Source organism: Syzygium oleosum, unplaced genomic scaffold, assembly GCF_021117445.2.
Source record: "Syzygium oleosum isolate NSW1041296 unplaced genomic scaffold, Sole_v2.1 Sole_v2.11, whole genome shotgun sequence".
Taxonomy (NCBI): domain Eukaryota; kingdom Viridiplantae; phylum Streptophyta; class Magnoliopsida; order Myrtales; family Myrtaceae; genus Syzygium; species Syzygium oleosum.
The window spans coordinates 2,917,931-2,940,862 of NW_026607495.1; the positions used below are offsets into that span (position 1 = coordinate 2,917,931).

At 45.3% G+C, this 22,932-nt stretch overlaps 1 protein-coding gene across 1 annotated transcript; it reads left to right on the forward strand.

Annotated features, from left to right (window-relative positions):
- The first annotated feature begins 689 nt into the window (after window positions 1–689).
- Window positions 690–21,995, forward strand: LOC115665030 (G-type lectin S-receptor-like serine/threonine-protein kinase At1g61480). The gene is made up of 8 exons (XM_056315983.1): window positions 690–1,566; window positions 18,836–20,071; window positions 20,141–20,248; window positions 20,437–20,654; window positions 20,728–20,938; window positions 21,029–21,266; window positions 21,607–21,756; window positions 21,854–21,995. The coding sequence occupies exons 1-7, from the start codon at window positions 696–698 to the stop codon at window positions 21,611–21,613; spliced, it is 2,889 nt and encodes a 962-aa protein (XP_056171958.1). The 5' UTR covers window positions 690–695; the 3' UTR covers window positions 21,614–21,756; window positions 21,854–21,995.
- The last annotated feature ends 937 nt before the right edge of the window (window positions 21,996–22,932 follow it).

The following is a 22,932-nucleotide window of genomic DNA, read 5'->3' on the forward strand; positions in this document are numbered from 1 at the left end:
TGGTTTCCGCATCATTTTTACAACATTTCAAAACTCAACCCCCGAATTTCGATTTCACCTTCCAAGCTTTCAGTTGTGCAGTTGAAGCTAACTTCGATTGCATTTTTCCTATAATAAGTGACCATAAAATTGCTCCGATTTCACTTTGGTGCCCCTAGTCTAGTCATTATTTTATGTCATCCATCATTTACATATCATCGTGTAGACTACATGGTGCACAACAAGTTATCGCGTAGGCTTAATCTAATAGGTTGTATCAATCCTACGTTAAGAAACAGTAAGAACAGCGGGTCCCAAAACAAATACTTGCCACCTGCCTTTAATAGAAAAAGTCTATATTCCAATATTTCTCTTCGATATTATTAGCAATGCACTCTGATGAACAGAATTTGTTATCTGTCAATTTCCAATTCATTAGATTACTACTGTGATTCCACTAAGCAGGACCTTGCTTGCAATTGTAGCCGTTGGATTACCACCAATTGAACATCTGACAAAGAAAAATATTGGCAATCCAACGGGTATAATTATTAAGGATATAATAGGCTAACCCCATATTTTAGATCGCTTTCACTATCACAATTTTTTTTTCGCAATTTTTTACCAGATTTGGCGGTCAGTGTTAGATTCCATTAAATACAAGTAACAAATTTTTGGAATAGTTCCCACGACAAAAATGTATAGGAGAGGAGATCATGGCTCTTCTTCTTCCCATGATTCCGTGCCCGTGCAGCAAGACCAGGGGATTTATCAACATAAAGATGAGTTCTTGCTTTGCTATCTCCCTCTCTCTCCTGTTCTTCTTCATAAGTTTTGTAGGTACTGAATCAGCACCCACGTTTCTATGGCACGACTGCCCAAACACCACCCTCTTCACTCCCAACTCCACCTACGAATCCAACCTCAACACCCTCCTCTCTTCCCTCTCCTCCGCCGCCACTGACAGCGCCGATGGCTTCGCCAATGCCACTTGCGGCCAAAACCCTCCCAACCAGGTCTACGGGCTCTTCCTCTGCCATGGTGATGTCGATCCCGCCACGTGCAATGACTGTATGGCCACTGGAAAACAGGATATACTCGAAAGATGCCCCAACCGGCAAGTCTCTGTGATCTGGTACGATGAATGTATGTTGAGGTACTCTGACGGATCCATCTCCTCGGTCATGGAACAAGTACCTTCTCTCACGATGTACCACACTGGGAACATCACCAATCCAACCCGGTTCATGCAAGTCCTCGGTGAGACCATGGATGACATCACCGGGAGGGCTTCGGTCCGCAAGTCGGGGAAGAAAGTCGCAGTCGCGGAGGCGAACTTCACAAGCTTGCAGAAGCTCTACATGCTCGTGCAGTGCACTCCAGACTTGACGGTGTCGAAGTGCAACACGTGCCTACGGACGGCAATCGCAGGCCTCCCTCAGGGGAAGCAAGGTGGGAGGACGCTCACTCCGAGCTGCAGCATGAGGTTCGAGCTGTACCCATTTTATAATGCCTCGGCCGTGGCGGCCCTAGTGCCTCCGCTGTCTGACATTCCATCTCCTCCTGCTCCCGTGACCAGACATAAAGGTACGTGTTTGTTTTTGTTATTCGTCTTCCGCTGTAACAGAAAGATCTGTCCAATATTTTTTTCCGGTGAACTACTTATCCTAATTTATAGTTTAATAAAGTGGAGTGAATGTCGCGACCGAACTCCCAAGCCCTTTTTTAAACAACATGCAAAAAAGGGGGGCTCGCCTGGTACGTGCTAAGTCTAGGTTCGGGACTTAACTCGGGCTCTCCCAAGCCCATACCATATCGCGACTTAGGGTTTAAGTTTTTAACATGCAAGTGGTTTATATCAAGGAGTCGCCACTAATCGATTTGGGGTGGGTCGATTAGAAACCCAAATAGGGTGATGGGAGAATCACCCTATTCCTACGAACCAGAGATTAACCGAGTTCGGGGACTTGGTTACACTAGTTAGATAACTAATGCCCTTTCGGTACCTTTTTACCCTGTTCTTTTCTGAAAACATTTGTCAGACAATTTGGATTGATTTTAAGACCTTTCTCCTAACATGTGAGGTGATCAAGCGAGTGCATAATCAGAAACGATCAGCAGTCAAGAACACAACAATTCATGCAGCCTAAGGTTCTAACCTTAACTAAGTCAGATGACATTCAAAACACAACTCATGCGATTGTATTAAAAAAACATGCATAATAATACAGCGATAATAAAAATAACATGCAAAATATTACCGCGCAATATCAGGCTTGTTTAATTTAAACAAGACAAAGATATGCATAATAATACTACAATAAATTAAACATTTAGAATATATCACAAAAAAATAATTTTAAAAAATAATTTTTTTATTTTTTTTAAGGAAAAAAAAATAATACGGAAAAAAAAAATTTCTTAAAAAATTTTTTTTTTTACAAATTTTGTTTAATAAAAAAAAATTTTAAAAATAATAATTTTAAAAAAATTAATAATAAAATAATGAAAACGGGTCGGGTCGCGGATCCGGACCGGGTCGGAACCGACCCGGGTCAACGGATCCGACCCGGGCGTTGACTCGGGTCGGATCGGTCAATCCGGATCGGGTCGGAACCGACCCGGGTCAATTGATCCGACCTGGGCGTTGACCCGGGTCGGATCTGTTAATCCGGGTCGGTCGGAACCGACCTGAGTCAACGGATCCGACCAGTGCGTTGCCCCGGGTCGGATCTGTTGATTCGGGTCGAGTCCGACCCGAACATACAGACCCGCGGGGAGGGGGGCGCCGGAGAGGCCAAAATTGGCCGTCCGCCGGCTGACCCAGGCCAGCGCCGCCCCCAAATCGCCCGACTAGGACCGCCTGTGGGCTGTGCCACTCACCTGAGCCGCCATCGGACCACCGTTCGCCGGCCGGCGATGAAACAAAAACCAGCCTGGTTGAGGCATTTCGTCGAACGCCTGGCGGGTGCGTGGAACAACGAGGGAGTCCGACCTCCTCCGGCGATCCGGTCGACTCCGGCGGCTTGGGTTCACCTCCGACGGCGACTAGGGATCGGGACCGACGACGGTATGGGCAGAGATTCGTGCGAAACTGCCGGCGCGAGTCCCGGCCTAACCGCGCTAAAAAACAGGGGAAAACAGAGGGGCTTCTCGGCCGGGGGCTCACCGGTCGACGGCGCGTCTGGGTGGCCTTCCGGCTGCTCTGTGGGCGACGACGACACTGCTGGTTCTCCTTCTTGCTCCGACGAACACTCGGTTTGCTCTGTCTCTCTCTCTCTCTCTATTCTCACTCTCTCTCTGTTCTCTCTCTCACTGTTTCGCCGACCGGAGGCTCTCTCTCTCTCTCTGTATCGCCGCCGTCGGCTCGGCGGCGGGGATGGATGGCTGAGGCGCGGTGGCCGCCGGAAGAGCTCTCAGTTTCTTCTGTTTCGCTCCGTCTCCCCCTTTCTCTGTTTTTCTCTCTATATCTCAAAACGGCCGACCGGCCCTCTCTCTCTCTCTCTGGCTATTTATAGCCGGCGACGACGGTGCACTCTCTGCCTCTCTGCATCGGCGTGACGACGGCCTGCACCGGCCTACGCCACGCCACGACTTTCGTGGCCATTTGCAGCGGTGCGGGCAAGGGGGCAGAAGCAGTCTAAGACGGGGCAGAGAGGAATAGCGAGCTGAGAGGGAGGAGGAGATAAGGGGAAGCCAGGAAAACGGGGAGGACGGGACTGGCAATTAATGCCAGTCCCGTCGGCGTGCTCGTTCGGCCTTCCTCTGGCCGGATAGCGACGGTGAGGAGCGGCGCCGCCGTGCGTCACGCTGCCGTCGGTGAGCAGAGGCGAACAGGGCAGCGAGAGCGACAGGGGGAGAAGGAAGGAGAAGGGCTGGGCCGGGCCAGGCCCAGCTGCGGGGGGGGAAAAGAAGAAAAGAAAAGGAAAGCGGGCCGGGCCCGCGCGAAGGGGAAAAAAGAAAAGGAAAAGGGGCCGGGCCCGGGGGGAAAAAGGACAAAAGAAATGGGCCGGGTCGGCCCAGCTCCGACCCGGCCCGACTCGATTTTTTTTTTTTAAATTAAACTCTATAATAGACTCTATTAGTGCAAATGTACCTAATTTCTATATGCAATGCATTTAAATTGAAATATTTTTGTTTTAGGAATTAAAGAAAATTAACTCCTAAATTTTGTGCAATTAATTTTGGGCAAATTAAAAATAGGTGTCAACAGCTGCCCCTCTTTGAAGGTGAGCTCGCAGAGATTGAGCTCGCAGAGGTTACGTTCAAAGATAAAATGGCACCTAAATTTGGCCCATGCATGTTCAATGAATGTTATTTTTGGCGAGACCGGAGTCCCATTTTTATGATGCGATATAAGATGATGCGTGCTAAAGCAAATGAAAACATACCTGGGGCTACTTACCTTGCCGAAGGGTAGAGTAATTCCAGATAGTTGATATTGTGTGTCGAGGACCCGAACCTGTCTTCCGTCGCCTTGACGAAAAAAATGGTTTGTCTAGGACCCGAACCTATCTTCGGTCGCCTTGACGGGAATTGCTTTTGCCTAGGACCCGAACCTTTCTTCGGTCGCCTTGACTGGGGAAATCACTTGCTTAGGACCCGAACCTTTCTTCGGTCGCCTTGACTGGATTTCATTTGTCTCGGACCCGAATCTACCTTCGGTTGCCTCGACTGGGGAAATCGCTTGCCTAGGACCCGAACCTTTCTTCGGTCGCCTTGACTGGATTTCATTTGGTCTGTCTAGGACCCGAACCTTTCTTCGGTCGCCTTGACTGACTGGATTTTGTTTGTCTAGGACCCGAACCTTTCTTCGGTCGCCTTGACTGACTGGATTTTGTTTGTCAAAGTACTTGGGGATCCTCGCCCGAGGGTTTGACGGTTTGCCTGGTGGGTCCTCGCCAGCAGGTCTTGAAAAGGCTCAAACGATGAGCACCTGGGGGTCCTCGCCCGAGGATTTGATTGTTTGCCTGGTGGGTCCTCGCCAGCAGGTCTTGAAAAGGCTCAAACGATGAGCACCTGGGGGTCCTCGCCCGAGGATTTGTTGGTTTGCCTGGTGGGTCCTCGCCAGCAGGGCTTGAAAAGGCTCAAACGATGAGCACCTGGGGGTCTTCGCCCGAGGATTTGTTGGTTTGCCTGGTGGGTCCTTGCCAGCAGGTCTTGAAAAGACTCAAACAATGAGCACCTGGGGGTCCTCGCCCGAGGATTTGATGTGAACAGAGGGAGTCAGTTCCATGCTCAGGAAAGTGAACAACGGGGTCAATCCGATGTTCAGAGGGTGAACAACGGGGTCAATCCGATGTTCAGAGGGTGAACAACGGGGTCAATCCGATGTTCAGAGAGTGAACAAATGGGTCAATTCAATGTTCAGAGGGTACCATAACAATCGTAGGTACATGAATTTTTGGAATCAGGCATGGGTAAAATGTACTTACATGGGCACGTTCCTGCCTCTTAAGGGCGTGTTTCCTGTCAGACAAGTTTTTTTGTGCAAAGACATACGTATTCATCGGAGAAATAGACAACTGAGGCTATTCTTGAATATCGTATGAAATATCTTGACCAACTAGTCAAGATGCTTTTCTTTTTCAAAGAAACATCCCGTTTACCTTCTGGGTAGTTTGAAAAGAAATCTGATGAAATACCTGGGATTTCTTACCCGGAGGTTTGATGTATCATCTGCTGAATACCCGACCTTTTTCAGGGCATCTCTTTTGTGATGATAATGAGGGCTTCTCCAGCGCCCGAATTTTCGTGTTCTATCACTGGGGATTAGAACTCTGAGCAGCAAAAGCATGCTGTGTCAATTCCACTTGGGGAGCGGAAGAAATTTTTTGTGACATCTTTGGAGACGCTCCAAAGGTCATATGTTCTTTGAGTCTTTGAGGATATTTTACCTGTCAAAGAGGGTTAGCGCAAACATGCATGCATTCATCGAGGATAGACAAGCTAGGCTATCCCAGGATGTGTATTTGAAAGTTCATGCATGATGATTTTACCATGTTTGCATCACCAAACATCCACCGAGGGTCAATCAAGACAATTTTCGCTTGGGATGTGGACTTCTCGAGATGCCGAACGAGGGATCCTCAGTCAGAAAGGACTTTCCACTCGCTCTCATTGAAAAGGGCTATTTGTCCCGTCCATTAATGCGGGAATATCGAAAACACTCAATCTGACCATTATCACATCCGCAAGGGTATGAGTTTTCTCGCAAGCGGTACGACGCTGCCAATCTGAGAGGTCTTCTTCAGGGTCGTAATGTAGGCTTGGTCAATGGCTTAACGAAGGAGACTGTCCGAGTCAAGGCCATGAAAGAAAATATTCTGCAATCATCTCCGGGTTTACAAGTCAAGAACCCTGCAAAACGAGATAGAAATAGTCTTGCTCGCACTTCCTCGAGCGTTGTTTATAAACATTTGAAATTCCACGTTAAATCAAGTGCCCCAGTCAGAAGAGACTTCATGAGGGATGTAACGTGGGCTTGGTTCACAAGTTGAGAAACGAAAGGATCATTGGGCTCAAAAATGTGTGTAAGGGTGAGAATTGGTGATCATCTTAGCGTTGTCACCAGCCTTCTTCTCCACCGTCGGGACTCTTTTGGAAAACTCCCTGGGTAATCCCGTGTTTTAGCTTCTTTGACAACTTTTTCTTGAGGAGCTTCTGCGTCAAGCATTTTCCTGGATACCATTCTATCTCTGTTCCAATTGCTTTCTCAAGAAAAGGGTTGTCTTCATCTATCATGTGACAGATCTTTGTCAAGACAGAGTTCCTAAAGTAGGAATTTGTATCGAAGAAGAACTCAAGTTTAACCCTTTGGGGTCGTCTTTTTCATCGTTTTTCTTCTTCTCCTTTTTCTTTTCTTTGTTTTTTTATTCATGGGCATTAGCCTTGCTTTTACCAGGCACACTGGTTTTTCATGCCCCTAGTTTTCAGCATTTTTTTTTCTCCTCTTTTGGTGTTGTCAGGACTAGCCTAAACAAGTTTAAGCAGAACAATGTTATTAGGCTCTTGGAGTCTTCATCTTGATTCGGTACTTTGGACCCTGATGCTCAAGCTGTGGTGACTTTTGCCTTGCCCCGGTGTAGGGGATGATCACCAACTAGGTTGGTACGAAATGAAATCGCCGGCTCAATTGGGCTAGCAAGGGATATGAGTGTATGGGATAGAAGAAGAACCGCTCTTCGTCATCCTAGGGCACTTAAATTATTGTGAGAGTTCATCTGCAATAAAAACACTCAAAGATTAATGCAAATGAGAGCAAGAAAATTTCTATTCATCTTTTCACCTTGTGCGAGAGCTTGACTGATGATCATAGAAAATTTTAGATATTACAAACTCCTCATCCTTCTTGTCTTGCTCATCACTGTTATCAATAAGATGTTGGCATTTTGGACAAGCTTTAGTTTGCTGCTTCTCTCTTGACAAAGCCCTCTTAGCCTCGACTGTCCGGCCGTCGATGGTGTGCTTGTCTTGGAAGACTCTGTCGAGGACCGCCGGACCCGTGGAGACGACGAGGCCGAAGCCACGGGAGCGGTGATCGAAAGGGAGGGACGCTCCTCTTGCTCCCTCTGAATTTGAATTCTCCCTGTGATGCTGGTTTACCTCAAGCTGTCCCAATGTGGGGTGGTTCTTGACAGGGGTAATTTGAAAGGAACCTCCGAGTGTATGGGCTCAAAAATAGTCAAGCAAAGGATCAACAGTAGTGTATGGGGGAGAGAAATGAATTGCCTCTCGTCATTTTGGCTACCGTACCTTATGCGAGAAACCCCTTTACCTTGTAAAAGTGGAACCTTTTCGCTCATCTTACATGGGTTTGGTACTTGAGAATGTGTATAGGCTAAGGATTGCCTCTCATCATCCTGACATACCTCGTTCAATACATCGGAGCAGTTCGACACCATTCGTCGAATTGTCAAAATTTTCACAGGGAATTGGTGAATTAAACAGGTAAAATTACCATGCAAAATTCTTTCCAAAAGGCATGCGATGCACTTAGAGGAAGGTTAAGCGTTTGTTTGCTTTAACATGTTTCCTTTCTTTTGATTCATTCAACTCTTAAAAAAGAGTTTTAAGGGAAGGAGATACTTACCTATGCTGCAGTAGCGACGAGGCAAATCTGCAAGGCAATAAGAAAGGCCGTGTTAATGAACGGATCTTTGAAGAACAGGAATTGGGAACGATACAACATTACCCTTCGTGATTCCCTTCATTTGAAATTAAATTGACAACTCCTTGAGTTTCCTCGGATGTTGATAATTCCCTTCTGACAAAAACAAGAGCTTATGTTAGAAATGAGAGGATTGAGGGTAAATTGAGAACGATACAAATTACCCTTCTTCCATTTTGCCTTCAAAGCTAGCAGAGTCTTTTCTCTTCTTTACTTTGTTAAGCATTCTCTGTCTCAGTCTGCTCCTCCATATTCTCGGTCTCGAAGCTCGAATGAAATCCTCTATAATTAGGGGTGCTCCCGAATAGAGGGTTCTATTGTCGGCGGATCTTTGTGTCAATGCGGCTCCGTGACGTCGGGAGTTTCTCGGGAATCATATGATTCCCGACATGCACGAGGTATGTGCAATTGCTTGCATGGGGATCTTCGCAGCAAAGCTAATCTCTACTTTAAAGGTCTTTGACGAACATGGGCATGACTACCATCGAGACTTCTGTGGTTGTCAGGATCTGCCTTGACGCCATTTTGTCATATGCAAAGTCCTTTTCAGCTGCTTGTACCATGAGTGTTCTTTACTCAATTTTGTCCTATGTAAAAGGAAAAGATATGTCATTTCTATGCTAAAGTGGATGAACTTTAGGAACGAAATACACCATTTTTGATGGACTGGGAGATCGCATGCCCCCTAGTCTACTCTTCCAATTAAGCACTTCTTCGTCATGTTTCATTCGAGAGGTCCCGACATTGGTGCTCTATCCGGCTCGCTAGCACGTCAGAGTCATGTTCCCCAGTTCATTATCTGCAAAAGAAAAGGGATGGAATGTCATTTCCAAAATTTGTTAAGGAATAAGACATACCTTTTTCTTTCAAAAGGGGTAATCTTTTCTTGATCTGCCCCCGACTTTTGTACGAAATGATGTTTCGCTCATCATGGAGTCACGGAATGCTCAGCATTCTCTTTGACTCTCTGGGGCTGATATCACCCACTGGTAATAATGAGATTTGCCCCATGCTTCATTTGAAGATTGGATGATCTTCGCTCGGACTGCCCCTATCAGATGAGTTGGTCCGCTAGCATCACTAGGGTCTGATGTGCTCTTCAGTTTGTGTCATTTCCAAATGTCCCTTTCGTAATAATAAATCAAAAGGGAGTATGCTCTGAGACACGAAGTGAGCGAGTTAGAAAGACAAACAGGGTTATGAGCATGCATGCTTTTTCACCACCGTTCTTTTTCGTTCCTTTTGAAAAATGATAAAACGTTTGTTTTATTTTCAAAAGCTTAGAGACAAGGAAGCATGAGGAAGCCCGGGCCTCAGAACACTTTCCTTTTCGTGGCTGAATATCATCAACGGGCCGATTTGGAATACTTCCTCAGGCCCTCAAAACAAAACATTTGTAATTCTTTTGAATAGTTCAGGCGAATTACATTTGTTGGAATGGAAATTACAATACTAAAATTCCAAGCATAATTACAAATTCAGAAAACTGGGAATCTTAGAAAACAACTGGGACTTTAGAAAGCAAGAAAAGCTCCCGCATAGGAGGATTCAAACTATTAAATATGCCTCTATTCTAAAGGAGGAAAATTGAGTCTTCAGTTTACTCAATGACGACATCCGTGCCTCCTGCTTGATTGGGTGGTGCGTTGCGGAATGAAAACATCTTTGCATCCAGCAATTTCTGGACCTTATTTTTCAAGACAGCACAGTCATTGACGGAATGTCCCATTTCACCCAAATGATAGTCACATGCCTTGGAGGGATCGTAGTTGGGGAAACGCTCAGGATTTTCACGCTTTGGCTCTTTAGCAAGCAACCTCTTTTCCAGGAGAATAGGCAGGATCTGAAACATAGGCAAAGGGAGTGGCGTGAACTGCTTTTTGTTATTTCGCCTTTGGGGCGGCTTGCGGCCTGAGGCCGGTTGCTGTCCACTGCTCATCTGAATCATTAGGGAAGGACGAACGGTTTGGGTGTATGCAACATCCGCATTTGTCAGGGGTTCTTTCTCCTTCTTCATGCCGAGTTTCTTGCTTGTGGAAGTGGGGTCTGTAAACCACCCCTCACGCAATCCCATTTCGATTCGTTCACCCACAGGAACAAGACGATTAAGGGATTCAGCAGTGGCACCAACCAGGCGGTGTCTGTATTCATATGGAAGAGACTTTATGAACAATTTCACTTGTTCATGATCAGTGAGTTGTGGAGTAATCTGGGCGGCCAAGTTTCTCCATCTGGTGGCATACTCTTTGAAGGACTCACTCTTCTTCTTTTCAGTGCGTTCCAGATCGTCACGAGTAAAGGTGACGTCGAGGTTGAATTGATAATGCTTGAGGAATGCATCAGCGGCATCATCCCAAGACTTAAAAGTATCCACATCCTTCGACATATACCATGTCAGGGCTGGCCCCGTCAAACTCGCTTGAAAGGTCTGAATCATGAGGGGTTCATTATCAACGTACTGGGTCATCCGCACATGATACATGTGTAAATGGTGTCTAGGGCACGAGGTACCATCATACTTCTCGAAATCCGGCATCTTGAACTTTTCTGGTATTTTGACCCGTTTGTATATAGACAGGTCAAGTGGTACAGCATTCTGCGGGCCTTGTAGCTGTTTCAGCATCTCCTCGACCTTTGCAAGGCGTTTGTCCTGTTCTGTCATTGGTACAGCTTCGAATTCAGGCTTCCTGACAGCAAGGGGAAGCGGATCGTCCTCTAGCGGGGGCATTTTATTGTCGCTGGCGGAGGCTTTGTCTTTTCCGGTAGACGGTGGTGATAACACCACCTCAACTGCTGCAGGCGTAGGTGTGAGCTTGCCATGAATGGATTCCACCTGCTTTGTGAGATTTTGGATCGCATTGAGGACCATTTTCATCTCATCTTCCATGTTATTGAGGCGGACGTTTTCTTCGGCCATTTTTTGTAACTACCTGCGAAAACGCGTATATGAATGAGTATAATGCCCAATAAAGAATCATTCTATGACTTAGTCATATTATTATTGCATATTTTCTTTATTTGCAAAGAAAAAATAAGCAAAAAGGGTTTTTATTAATATTAACATTACAGGCGGCTCAAGCTGGTGAAGGATAAAGCTCTATCCTTAGGGAAAATTGCTGACACACCTACAAATAGGCGACTCCAAAGGAACTGGGAACTCTCACCTTCCATTTTTTCATAATTTGGTTGTGTAGTTTCTCTATCTTGTACCTAGCATTGTTGGTTGTTAGTTTTTCGTTTTTGCCTTGTTGAGTGCCCCCCCTCTTTCGGACTTCATGTAGATTCGGGATTCGGGGTTTTCTCTTGTCATTTCCTTGTATTTGGTGATTCAGAAAAGTAATACAAACTCTTACCTTTACCAAAAAAAAAAAAAAACATTACAGGCGGCGTCCCCGGGGTTCGAACCCCGGTCGCCTCGGACCGTGACGCTACATCCCCGGATACCACTGGGCCGAAGGCCGCGATGGTGTCATTAAGGGGCAAAAAATTTTATTTAAAGCATAAAAAACGGCCCGAGTTATATTGACATTTGTACAACCCATAAACATTTTTACAGGAGATAATCAAAACCCCTAAATATAAATACACGGAAATATAAAAGACAGGGCTTTTAACAAAAATGGCGCCATTCCCGGATGCTCATTCTATAAACGATGGTGAAGATATAGTCTCTCGGAGTCGCTTATTTTCACGGATAAGCTCCGCAATAAGCGTATCCCTCGTCTCGTTAGTCCCACCATGCCAGAAGCTCTTTTTTAGGAGTGGGGACAAATTGGACATCAGCTCTTCCCATCGTGTATAGAATGCAATCAACGGGTGGCCTAAAAAAAAACAAATCAAATAAATAAGTACGCTGGATAATAAAATGAAAAGGGACAGAATATATACCTTTCCTTGAACTATGGCAATCACAACGACATACACATGAGGAGTGAGGTTCGATTTCTATCTAGACTGGCTCAGCAAAATGAAATTAAAAGGGTGCCTGACCGTCGCAGACTCGCGTTGGTGTCAAGTCCTTTTAACCTCGGCCAAATCGAAAGGAATATCTTATAGTCACGCAGATAACGGCTAAAGATACTTCTTTACGATTTTTAGAAATAAATTTCGGGGAAAAGAAAGGCAACCTCTACATCGCGGGCTCGCGTTCGAGGTCGTATCTTTCTTAACACCATCCTAAAATGCCCTATCGCGGCCCAGGTCCGGCAGCGTGGTTGTGTGTGCAACGGTGTGGTGCTAAATCATTAAAGCATGCACAACAAATTATAAACAATCAATTCGAACCTGCAAGAACAAATAACACCTTAATGTCAGTATCGTACCTGGAGTCCTTGCTGCCAAACAATAATCATTTTGAACAGGATAAAATTTTCTTGGCCTAAGTCCACTTTAAAAAATGCAAGTCCCCAGTGGAGTCGCCAGTCTGTCGCGACCGAACTCCCGAGCCCTTTTTTAAACAACATGTAAAAAAGGGGGGCTCGCCTGGTACGTCCTAAGTCTAGGTTCGGGACTTAACTCGGGCTCTCCCAAGCCCATACCATATCGCGACTTAGGGTTTAAGTTTTTAACATGTAAGTGGTTTATATCAAGGAGTCGCCACTAATCGATTTGAGGTGGGTCGATTAGAAACCCAAATAGGGTGATGGGAGAATCACCCTATTCCTACGAACCAGAGATTAACCGAGTTCGGGGACTTGGTTACACTAGTTAGATAACTAATGCCCTTTCGGTACTTTTTTACCCTGTTCTTTTCTGAAAACATTTGTCAGACAATTTGGATTGATTTTAAGACCTTTCTCCTAACATGTGAGGTGATCAAGCGAGTGCATAATCAGAAACGATCAGCAGTCAAGAACACAACAATTCATGCAGCCTAAGGTTTTAACCTTAACTAAGTCAGATGACATTCAAAACACAACTCATGCGATTGTATTAAAAAAACATGCATAATAATACAGCGATAATAAAAATAACATGCAAAATATTACCGCGCAATCTCAGGCTTGTTTAATTTAAACAAGACAAAGATATGCATAATAATACTACAATAAATTAAACATTTAGAATATATCACACAAATTTTTTTAAAAAAAAAAAAGGAAAAAAAATTTTCTTAAAAATTTTTTTTTTAAAATTTTGTTTAATAAAAAAATTTTTAAAAAATAATAATTTAAAAAATAATAATAATAAAATAATGAAAAAACGGGTCGGGTTGCGGATCCGGATCGGGTCGGAACCGACCCGGGTCAACGGATCCGACCCGGGCGTTGACCCAGGTCAACGGATCCGACCCGAGCGTTGACCCGAGTCGGATCGGTCAATCCGGATCGGGTCGGAACCGACCCGGGTCAACGGATCTGACACGGGCGTTGACCCGGGTCGGATCTGTTAATCCGGGTCGATCGAAACCGACCCGAGTCAACGGATCCGACCCGTGCGTTGACCCGGGTCGGATCTGTTGATTCGGGTCGAGTCCGACCCGAACATACAGACCCGCGGGGAGGGGGGCGCCGGAGAGGCCAAAATTGGCTGTCCGCCGGCTGACCCAGGCCAGCGCCGCCCCCAAATCGCCCAACTAGGACCGCCTGTGGGCTGTGCCACTCACCTGAGCCGCCATCGGACCACCGTTCGCCGGCCGGTGATGAAACAAAAACCAGCCTGGTTGAGGCATTTCGTCGAACGCCTGGCGGGTGCGTGGAAAAACGAGGGATTCCGACCTCCTCCGGCGATCCGGTCGACTCCGGCGGCTTGGGTTCACCTCCGATGGCGACTAGGGATCGGGACTGACGACAGTATGGGCCGAGATTCACGCGAAACGGCCGGCACGAGTCCCGGCCTAACCGCGCTTAAAAACAGGGGAAAATAGAGGGGCTTCTCGGCCGGGGGCTCACCGGTCGATGGCGCGTCTGGGTGGCCTTCCGGCTGCTCTGTGGGCGACGATGACACTGCTGGTTCTCCTTCTTGCTCCGACGAACACTCGGTTTGCTCTGTCTCTCTCTCTCTCTCTATTCTCACTCTCTCTCACTGTTTCACCGACCGGGGGCTCTCTCTCTCTCTGTGTATCGCCGCCGTCGGCTCGGCGGTGGGGATGGATGGCTGAGGCGCGGTGGCCGCCGGAAGAGCTCTCAGTTTCTTCTGTTTCACTCCGTCTCCCCCTTTCTCTATTTTTCTCTCTATATCTCAAAACGGCCGACCGGCCCTCTCTCTCTCTCTCTGGCTATTTATAGCCGGCGACGACGGTGCACTCTCTGCCTCTCTGCATCGGCGTGACGACGGCCTGCACCGGCCTACGCCACGCCACGACTTTCGTGGCCATTTGCAGGCCGGTGCAGAGCAGGGGCGGAGCAGGTCTGAGACGGGGCAGAGAGGAATAGCGAGCTGAGAGGGAGGAGGAGATAAGGGGAAGCCGGGACAACGGGGAGGACGGGACTGGCAATTAATGCCAGTCCCGTCGGCGTGCTCATCCGGCCTTCCTCTGGCCGGATAGCGACGGCGAGGAGCAGCGCCGCCGTGCGTCACGCTGCCGTCGGTGAGCAGAGGCGAATAGGGTAGCGAGAGAGACGGGGGGAGAAGGAAGGAGAAGGGCCCCAGCTGCGGGGGGGGGGGAAAGAAGAAAAGAAAAGGAAAGCGGGCCAGGCCCGCACGAAGGGGAAAAAAGAAAAGGAAAAGGGGCGGGCCCGGGGGGAAAAAGGAAAAAAGAAATGGGCCGGGTCGGCCCAGCTCCGACCCGGCCCGACTCGATTTTTTTTTTTTTTAATTAAACTCTATAATAGACTCTATTAGTGCAAATGTACCTAATTTCTATATGCAATGCATTTAAATTGAAATATTTTTGTTTTAGGAATTAAAGAAAATTAACTCCTAAATTTTGTGCAATTAATTTTGGGCAAATTAAAAATAGGTGTCAACAGTGAACTTCTTAAAAAAAAAAAGAAGAAAACATCATAAGTGCCATAATTCTTGTACAGGGTGCCGTATATGTTTAACTTATGACTTAAGTATCATAACTTTCAAAGAACATTCACTTGAGTAATGTCAACGATTTCATTGGCTGAAAAATCTTATGACATGTCAATAATTTAATATAAAACTGTCCGATATGGCTGGTCAGGGAAATGATGTTATCAAAAGCCTGCAAAAACGAGTCATTTAGCCCTTTCTTACCCCAAATTGACGAATTGGGGCTAAGACCAACTCAAACCCTAACCCCATCCCTAAATTAGGTCCAACAGCGGATAGTCTTTGTCCTACAAGTGCCGCCAAAGGACATCCTTGGCGTGAAGGCGTGGCAGGTGGTCCTCAAGGCTCGCCACGATGGAAATCCTTTTGATTTGTGGTAACATAGCTTTCTCTGTGGGATATACTGGTATTATGTGTATTAACATTGGAGATTTTCCATTTGAGGCTGCGATCTTGAGTAGCAGCACTCAGGGTCGTGCGGAATACGGTGTTCGGTGGGCTTGTGGTGATGTCTTTCATCTTAATTTCTTGAGCATTCAGTTGCTTGTCAATTTGGTGCAATGAAAGGGTCAAACAGAGTCCTTTCTACACGATTATGATGAGGCAAAAGTACACCACAAGTGCCATAACTTGTGTACGGCGATCACTTTGGTGCCATAACTTTTTTTCGGATTACTTTGGTGCCAAGTCGGAGGAAAAGAGATCACTTTAGTGCCAATTTGGCCGGAAATCCGACGTGGGATTTTTTATTAATTTTTGACGCCGACGTGGCTCTCCGGAGACTGAGTCAGCGTGTACAGTCAACAATTTTTTTTTTAAATATTTTTTTTCCTTTTTTTTTTCTTCTTTTTCCTTTTTCTTTTCTTTTCTTTATTTTCTTTTCTCCCCTCGCCGGCCGGCCACCGGCGAAGCCCGGGAAGGGCTAGGCGAGGGCGGCCTTGCCCATGGCCGGCGAGGGTGGCCGACCTCGCCGGCGGCGGGCGAGGCCGCCCTCGCCGGCCAAGGCGAAGGCTGCCCACGCCGACACCGGCGAGGGCGACCCTCGCCGGCGTCGGGCGAGGGTCGCCCACGCCCGACCCGGGCGAGGGCGACCCTCACTCGCTCGGCGAGGGCTTCCTCACCCGACGCAGTGAGGTCGCCCTCGCGCATCCGGCGAGGGCAACCCTCCCCGCCTGTAGGCAAGGGTCACCCTCGCCCGACGCCGGCGAGGGTCGCCCGACGCCGGCGAGGGTCGCCCCGACGCCGGCGAGGGTCGACCTCGCCGGATCTCGGCGAGGGCGACCCTCGCCGGCGTCGGGCGAGGAAGCCCTCGCTTGGGCGGGCGAGGGTCGCCCTCGCCGAAGTCGGGCGTGGGCGACCCTCGCCGGCGTTAGCTAGCGAGCGCAGCCCTCGCCCGGGCCGGTGAGGGGCAAACTCGCCCGGGCCGGCGAGGGTCGGCCGCCCCTCGCCGGCCATGGGAAAGGCCGCCCTCACCCAGCCCTTCCCGGGCTTCGCCGGTGGCTTGCCGACCACCGGCAACCTGCCGGCGAGGGCAGAAAAGAAAAAAAAGAAAAGAAAAGAAAAAGGAAAGAAGAAAAAAAAAGGAAAAAAAATATTTAAAATAAAAAATGCTGACTGTACACGCTGAAAAAATTTATTTAAAATAAAAAATGCTGACTGTACACGCTGACTCAGCCTCCAGCGAGCCACGTCGGCGTCAAAAATTAATAAAAAATACCACGTCGGATTTCCGGCCAAATTGGCACTAAAGTGATCTATTTTCTTCCGACTTGGCACCAAAGTGATCCGAAAAAAAGTTATGGCACCAAAGTGATCGCCGTACACAAGTTATGGCACTTGTGGTGTACTTTTGCCCTTATGATGATATTACTTACCCAGCGAGTCCTGTCGGATGATTTTATATTAAATTAATGTCACGTCAGATTCTCCGATAATAGAAATTACCATAGTCACTTAAACGAACATCTTTATGACAAGAAAAATGATCGATTAAAAAGTTATGACACTTATAATATTATTTTTCCTATTTCAGATGATGCCTCTTGTTGAGATGAGCTGCGACAGTCAACAATTCGTTTTCAAGTTAAACAATAGAAAGAAAGAAAGAAGGGTAGCTGTCAAAGTAACTAAAATGAAAATATAATTCCGCAATAAGCTTACTTTGAGCCAAACACAATCAGCAAAATTTGTGAAGTATCAACCCCATCCTAAATCTAAGTATTTTGAATATGGAAGAAGCAATTCAAGGAGAATAAAAGACTTGAATAATACAGATGATTGTTTTCCTTTCTGTAAGTCCTTAGCAACTTTATATTGCCAAGAAGTCTACAATATCACAAACTTGTCTATATATACTTACGACATAATATCATGTGGTTTTAGCTTTGCCGGCTCAGGACGAATATTAAGAGCCGTATAGCCAGTCATCACCCTATTCTTGTATACAACAGTAAGAGTGGACACATAGAATTTCAGCAGATGACTTCAATTTCCTAACTCCTTAGTATCTTGATATCCACATTTTTCTATAAGGAAAAAAGGGAAAAAAAGCCGCAAATGCTTCTATTGGTTAGGAGGACCCAAATATTACGTGCGAAACCATTTTACTATTGCCAAACGAAACACTTCTGGTCATAAAAAATCTACATCCCAATGGAATGTCGGCATTCTGTGATGCCCAACTGGAAACTAATTTATTCTATAAAATGAACCTATTTGAAGCAAACTCAAAGAGAGTCGACACACTATAAGGTTGGTTCATAGGCCCTGCTTTGTAGTAATTCTGTGGAGAAAAATACATTACAAATGCCATTACTTTCGTACACCGCTCACTTTGGTACAATAACTTTTTAATCCATCACTTGATTATCATATGTCTATAGAAATCGTTCACTTGAATGACTCCAATGCTTTTACCAAAAAATTCGACATGGTATTAATTAATATAAATCGTTCATTGTGGGTCATCAGAAAAATGATATCATTAAAAGCTTGTAGAAACGTGGTTTAGCCTTTCCTTGCCCCAAATTGATGTCCAATGTGGTTGCTCAGAAAACAAGAGGAAGGATATCGCCACGAGCCTCCTTCACACCCCATTATCCACGGCCCTGAGCGCTACTGGCCTCAAAGCGAAAATCTCCGATATCACATCCAAAATTCCAGTCCAATGCCCATGGGAAGAAAGCTACATTACCACAAATTTGAAGGATTGCCACTGTGGTAGCCCTTGAGAATCTGCAGCAGTGCCACATCCAGCGCCTTCACTACATGGCATCCTTTTGCGGCACCCACAGGATAAAGACTCGCCAACATTGGACCTAATTTGGGATTAGGGTTTGAGCTGGATTTAGCCTTAATTCGTCGATTTAGGTCAAGGAAATAGCTAAATGCTTAGACGATATCATTTCCCCAGTGCGCCACGTCTGACGGTTTTATATTAAATTAATGTCACATCGGACGTTCCAGCAATACTCAAATAAACTTGACGTCTTTTAAAGTAATGGCACTTAAGTGATCGAATTAAAATTTGCAACACTAAAGTGAGCATGAAACAAAAGTTATGGCACTGGTTGTGTCATTTTGGCGAATCCGTGTTTATCCTTTTTGATTTGCTTATAAGAGGTGAAGTTTTGCAAGGCATTTTTCACAAATACTTGTTGAATCTGTTCCACATTAGTCCAATGACTCTGCACTTGTGTTCTTTGCTCGCCTTCTCCCTGCTTCAAGCACTTCAAAGCGGCACAATTTACAGCATAACTGCATCAAGTCCACTGGTTCAAAACCAGACCCTTGTCTCTAGTAGGCAAATCTTTGAGCTCGGGTTCTTCACGCCTAATGGATCAGCAAAGCAGCATGTAGGAATATGGTACAAGACCATGACTCCCTCCAAAGTTGTCTGGGTGGCCAACAGGGGCAAGCCACTTGGACACACAGATCAATCTGCGAGTTTAATAATTGGCGAAGATGGAAATCTGAAGCTTCTTGATGGGCAACAAAACACTGTGTGGTCTACTAATGTCACGGCAAAGTCGAATTATTCTGCAGCAGTGCTTTCAGACTTTGGAAACCTTGTTCTTCAAGACAGGAATGCGAATATAATGTGGGAAAGCTTTGATGAGCCAACCGACACTCTCCTGCCAAACATGAAGATCGGTGTAAACGTGAAAACAGGAACGAAACGAAACTTGATTTCCTGGAAAGGTGAAGATGATCCCTCATTCGGAAGCTTTGTCCTAGGATTGACACCGGAGACACCGCCTCAGCTTTTCACTTGGAATGGATCAAGTCCTTACTGGAGAAGCGGACAGTGGGATAAAACCAGGTTCATCGGAATATTGAACGTGGACAACCCATACTATAGTGTCCAGCAAGATAATGTCGAGGGAACATCATATTATACCTTCAATAATTACAACAACTCCATCTTTGGATATGGTTTCATCTCATCCGAAGGATCTCTAGAGGTGGTTTTTTGGGACGCTAGCTGGTTTACAACCTGGAAGGCACCGGCACCAACTAACCCATGTGAAATTTATGGAATATGTGGCCCCTTTGGAGTTTGCAACTCGTCTAGTTCACCTATTTGTAGATGCTTAAAAGGTTTTAAACCAAGATCAGATGAAGAATGGAACAGAGGAAACTGGACCAGAGGGTGCCTTAGGGAAATGGAATTGAATTGTCAAAAATCCGCAAGTACAGCAGCTTCAACGACTGTCGAAAAAGATATGTTCTGGAAAATGGAACAAATGAAATTGCCTGATTCCGCTTATTATTTATTGATAAATGATGCGGAAGGATGTCAAAGTTGGTGCCTAGCAAACTGCTCGTGCTTGGCCTTTTCTTATGTGAATGCTATAAGATGTATGGCTTGGAGTAAAGACCTGCTAGATACTCAGCAATTCTCCACGGGTGGCGAAGATCTATTTATTCGACTTGTGGATGCATGTGCGGGTGCGAATACAGGTTGAAAAGGTTGAATTAATATGCCTTTGGTTTTGCACTGCCTGTGGTTCTTATAATATATTTTCCCAGGTTCAGGTGTACCTACGCGGACAAAACTTATCATTAGCCTAAGTACTATTTCTGGCATCATCTTATTTGGAGCTGGTATTTCAGTCTGTTGTCTTTCAAAGTGGAGAGGTAATAAAAGATGTACGGTTTGTTACTGTCTTAAGGGTGATTTTGCACTAACTGCAATATAAGAATCTTGAATTAATGGTAAAACCATGGCTTCAGAAGCTGGGCGGTTACTACTATAGAAACACTGCTCTGCTTCTCATGTTCTCATGCTTATCTTAAGTTGATTTTGTTCTATCTTTAAAATGCAGCGAAATTTAGGAAAATGACAATCTCAAGGCTCTTTAGGTCAGTGGCTGAAGCCATCAGATCAGAAGAACTGCCAAGGAAAACTGCATGGAAAGAGCAAATGAAGGAAGATGATGCATCGGAATTGATGGTTTATGATTTTGACAGCATACGCCTCGTGACAGACAACTTCGATCCGAAAAACAGACTCGGGCGGAGAGGGTTTGGCCCGGTTTATAAGGTAAAAGAAAACATTCTCTGAGGGAAATAAAGAGATCATCCAAGATCTGATAGTTATGTTCGTTTTGAAATAGGGAAAACTGAACGATGGTAAGGAGATAGCAGTGAAGAGACTTTCGAGCAGCTCAGGCCAAGGCATAGCAGAGTTCAAGAATGAGATCCTTCTAATATCCAAACTTCAACACCGAAATCTGGTGAGACTCCTCGGTTGCTGCACTGAAGGAGAAGAAAAGATTCTTGTGTATGAGTACTTGACGAACAAGAGCTTGGACGCCTTCCTTTTTGGTTTGTCTCACTCTTTGAAGAACTTATCTCTGCTTTCAACAAAATCCGGCACTGAAACTAGACATTTCTTCTGTTTGCAACCTTTTTTAGATTCAAAAGAGAAGAAAAAACTTAGCTGGAGCATACGCTTCCGCATTATCCAAGGGGTCGCAAGAGGGCTGCTCTACCTCCACTGTGATTCTTGCCTTAGGGTCATATATCGAGATTTCAAAGTGAGCAACATTCTCTTGGATGAAAAGATGAATCCCAAGATTTCTGATTTTAGGCTGGCGTGGATGTTTGAAGGCACTCAAGTTTTGGTAAATACTCACAAAGTTGTGGGGACATTGTAAGCTTTCTTACTCATGAGGTGATACATCACCTTGAAAGCTTATTAGCAGTAAAATGCGCTCACCTTTCCCTTCATACATGTTCCTACTGTTGCTTTACTATTATCGAGAAAACTCTTCCCTCTAAATCCAATGGTTCCAATATGTCAGTTCGCTCCGAGGTAATTATAGAGCAGCGCTGCATGCAAATGCTAAAAGATATGAGAAATATAGTACGCGTCAAGTTGGAAGTTTATCACCCTCCAATTTTCTCACCTCTCATGTCATGATCCTTTAGTCTATCATTTTTTGTTTGAACTGTACTTCAGGAGCCATCCACTTATGATATTTTGTCTGCAGTGGCTAATTGTCTCCTGAGTATGCCATGGGTGGGACATTTTCAGAGAAATCTGATGTTTATAGCTTTGGAGTACTGCTATTGGAGATTATCAGTAGCAAGAAGAACACAAGTTTAGATTACCCGGGCAGCATCTCAATCTCCTCGCTTATGTAAGTGCGAGATCTAACTTCGAACTATATACCTCCATTTCAGTTTCCAGCCATGGGTAATCCTTGAAATAATCTGACAATCGACCATTTGTTACAGGCTTGGCACTTGTGGTGTGAAGGCAGAGGATTGGACCTGATGGATGCAGCCATTGCTGACGCATTTTCGATGTCAGAAGTAATGAGATGCATTCAGTTAGGGCTTCTCTGTACGCAAGACCATGCCATAGATAGACCCAACATGTCGGCCGTGGTTCTGATGCTGAATGGGGAGTCCAATCTTGCACAGCCGAAGCAACCGCTATTTATATTTCCAAGCTCACCGGTTCACAAAGTCCAATCACAAGAAGGAAGCATTCGGTCCATGAATACCATCACCATTACTATGGTTGAAAGAACATAAAATTCTCATATGCATACGCAATCTTTTGTTGCACTTGTATGTGTAATAATGACGTAAATATATAGATTGTGAGGGAATCTGAGTTGCTAGCTCTCTAGTAGGATAGTTTTACAGGTGCATGGACGCACAAAAGTTCTGAACGTCTATACGCGTGGGGATTAAATCTACCCTGTTTGCATATAAAAGTGTTTTCCATCTCAACATTCCCAGTTGCATCCATAGTTGTCTTTTTGTGGAATTTCGGTGCCACGTGTGGTTCCCGTCAAAGAGGCAACTGTTGATAGTTAAATATTCGTTTAAAAGATCATTTATGCATTTGAAATTTTTAAGGATCAAATCCTCTTTCAAATGGTAGAATTTGACCCCCAAGCAAAAATAAGGGAAAAAGACACCATAAGTGTTATAATTTTTATACGCTGCTCACTTGAGTGTCATAACAGTTTTTTTAATCACTTAAGTATCATAACTTATGTACGGCGTTCACTTGAATACTATAATATTTTTTCCGATCACTTGAGTGTCATATAACTTTTCAACCGATCACTTGAGTACCATAATTCTCTAAACACTTTCACCACAAATGCTACGCCAAGTTAGATTTTCGGCACTTAGGTGAATGTTTTAAACAAAATTTGGCATTTAAGCGATCAATTAAAAGATATGACACTCAAGTGAACGTACTTTTATAAGTTGTGGCACTTAAGCGGCCGAAAAAAAAAATAATGGTACTCAAGTGAATGCTGTACGAAAATTAAGACATTTGTGGTGTTTTTATG

What these genes read in the sequence shown, in the direction of transcription:
- LOC115665030 (XM_056315983.1), top strand. Translation starts at nt 696, where the DNA reads ATGGCTCTTCTTCTTCCCATGATTCCGTGCCCGTGCAGCAAGACCAGG. An exon ending in TTGTCTTTCAAAGTGGAGAG is followed by an intron (nt 20,249 to 20,436) that starts GTAATAAAAGAT and finishes TTTAAAATGCAG; the next exon opens with CGAAATTTAGGAAAATGACA. An exon ending in CTTGGACGCCTTCCTTTTTG is followed by an intron (nt 20,939 to 21,028) that starts GTTTGTCTCACT and finishes AACCTTTTTTAG; the next exon opens with ATTCAAAAGAGAAGAAAAAA.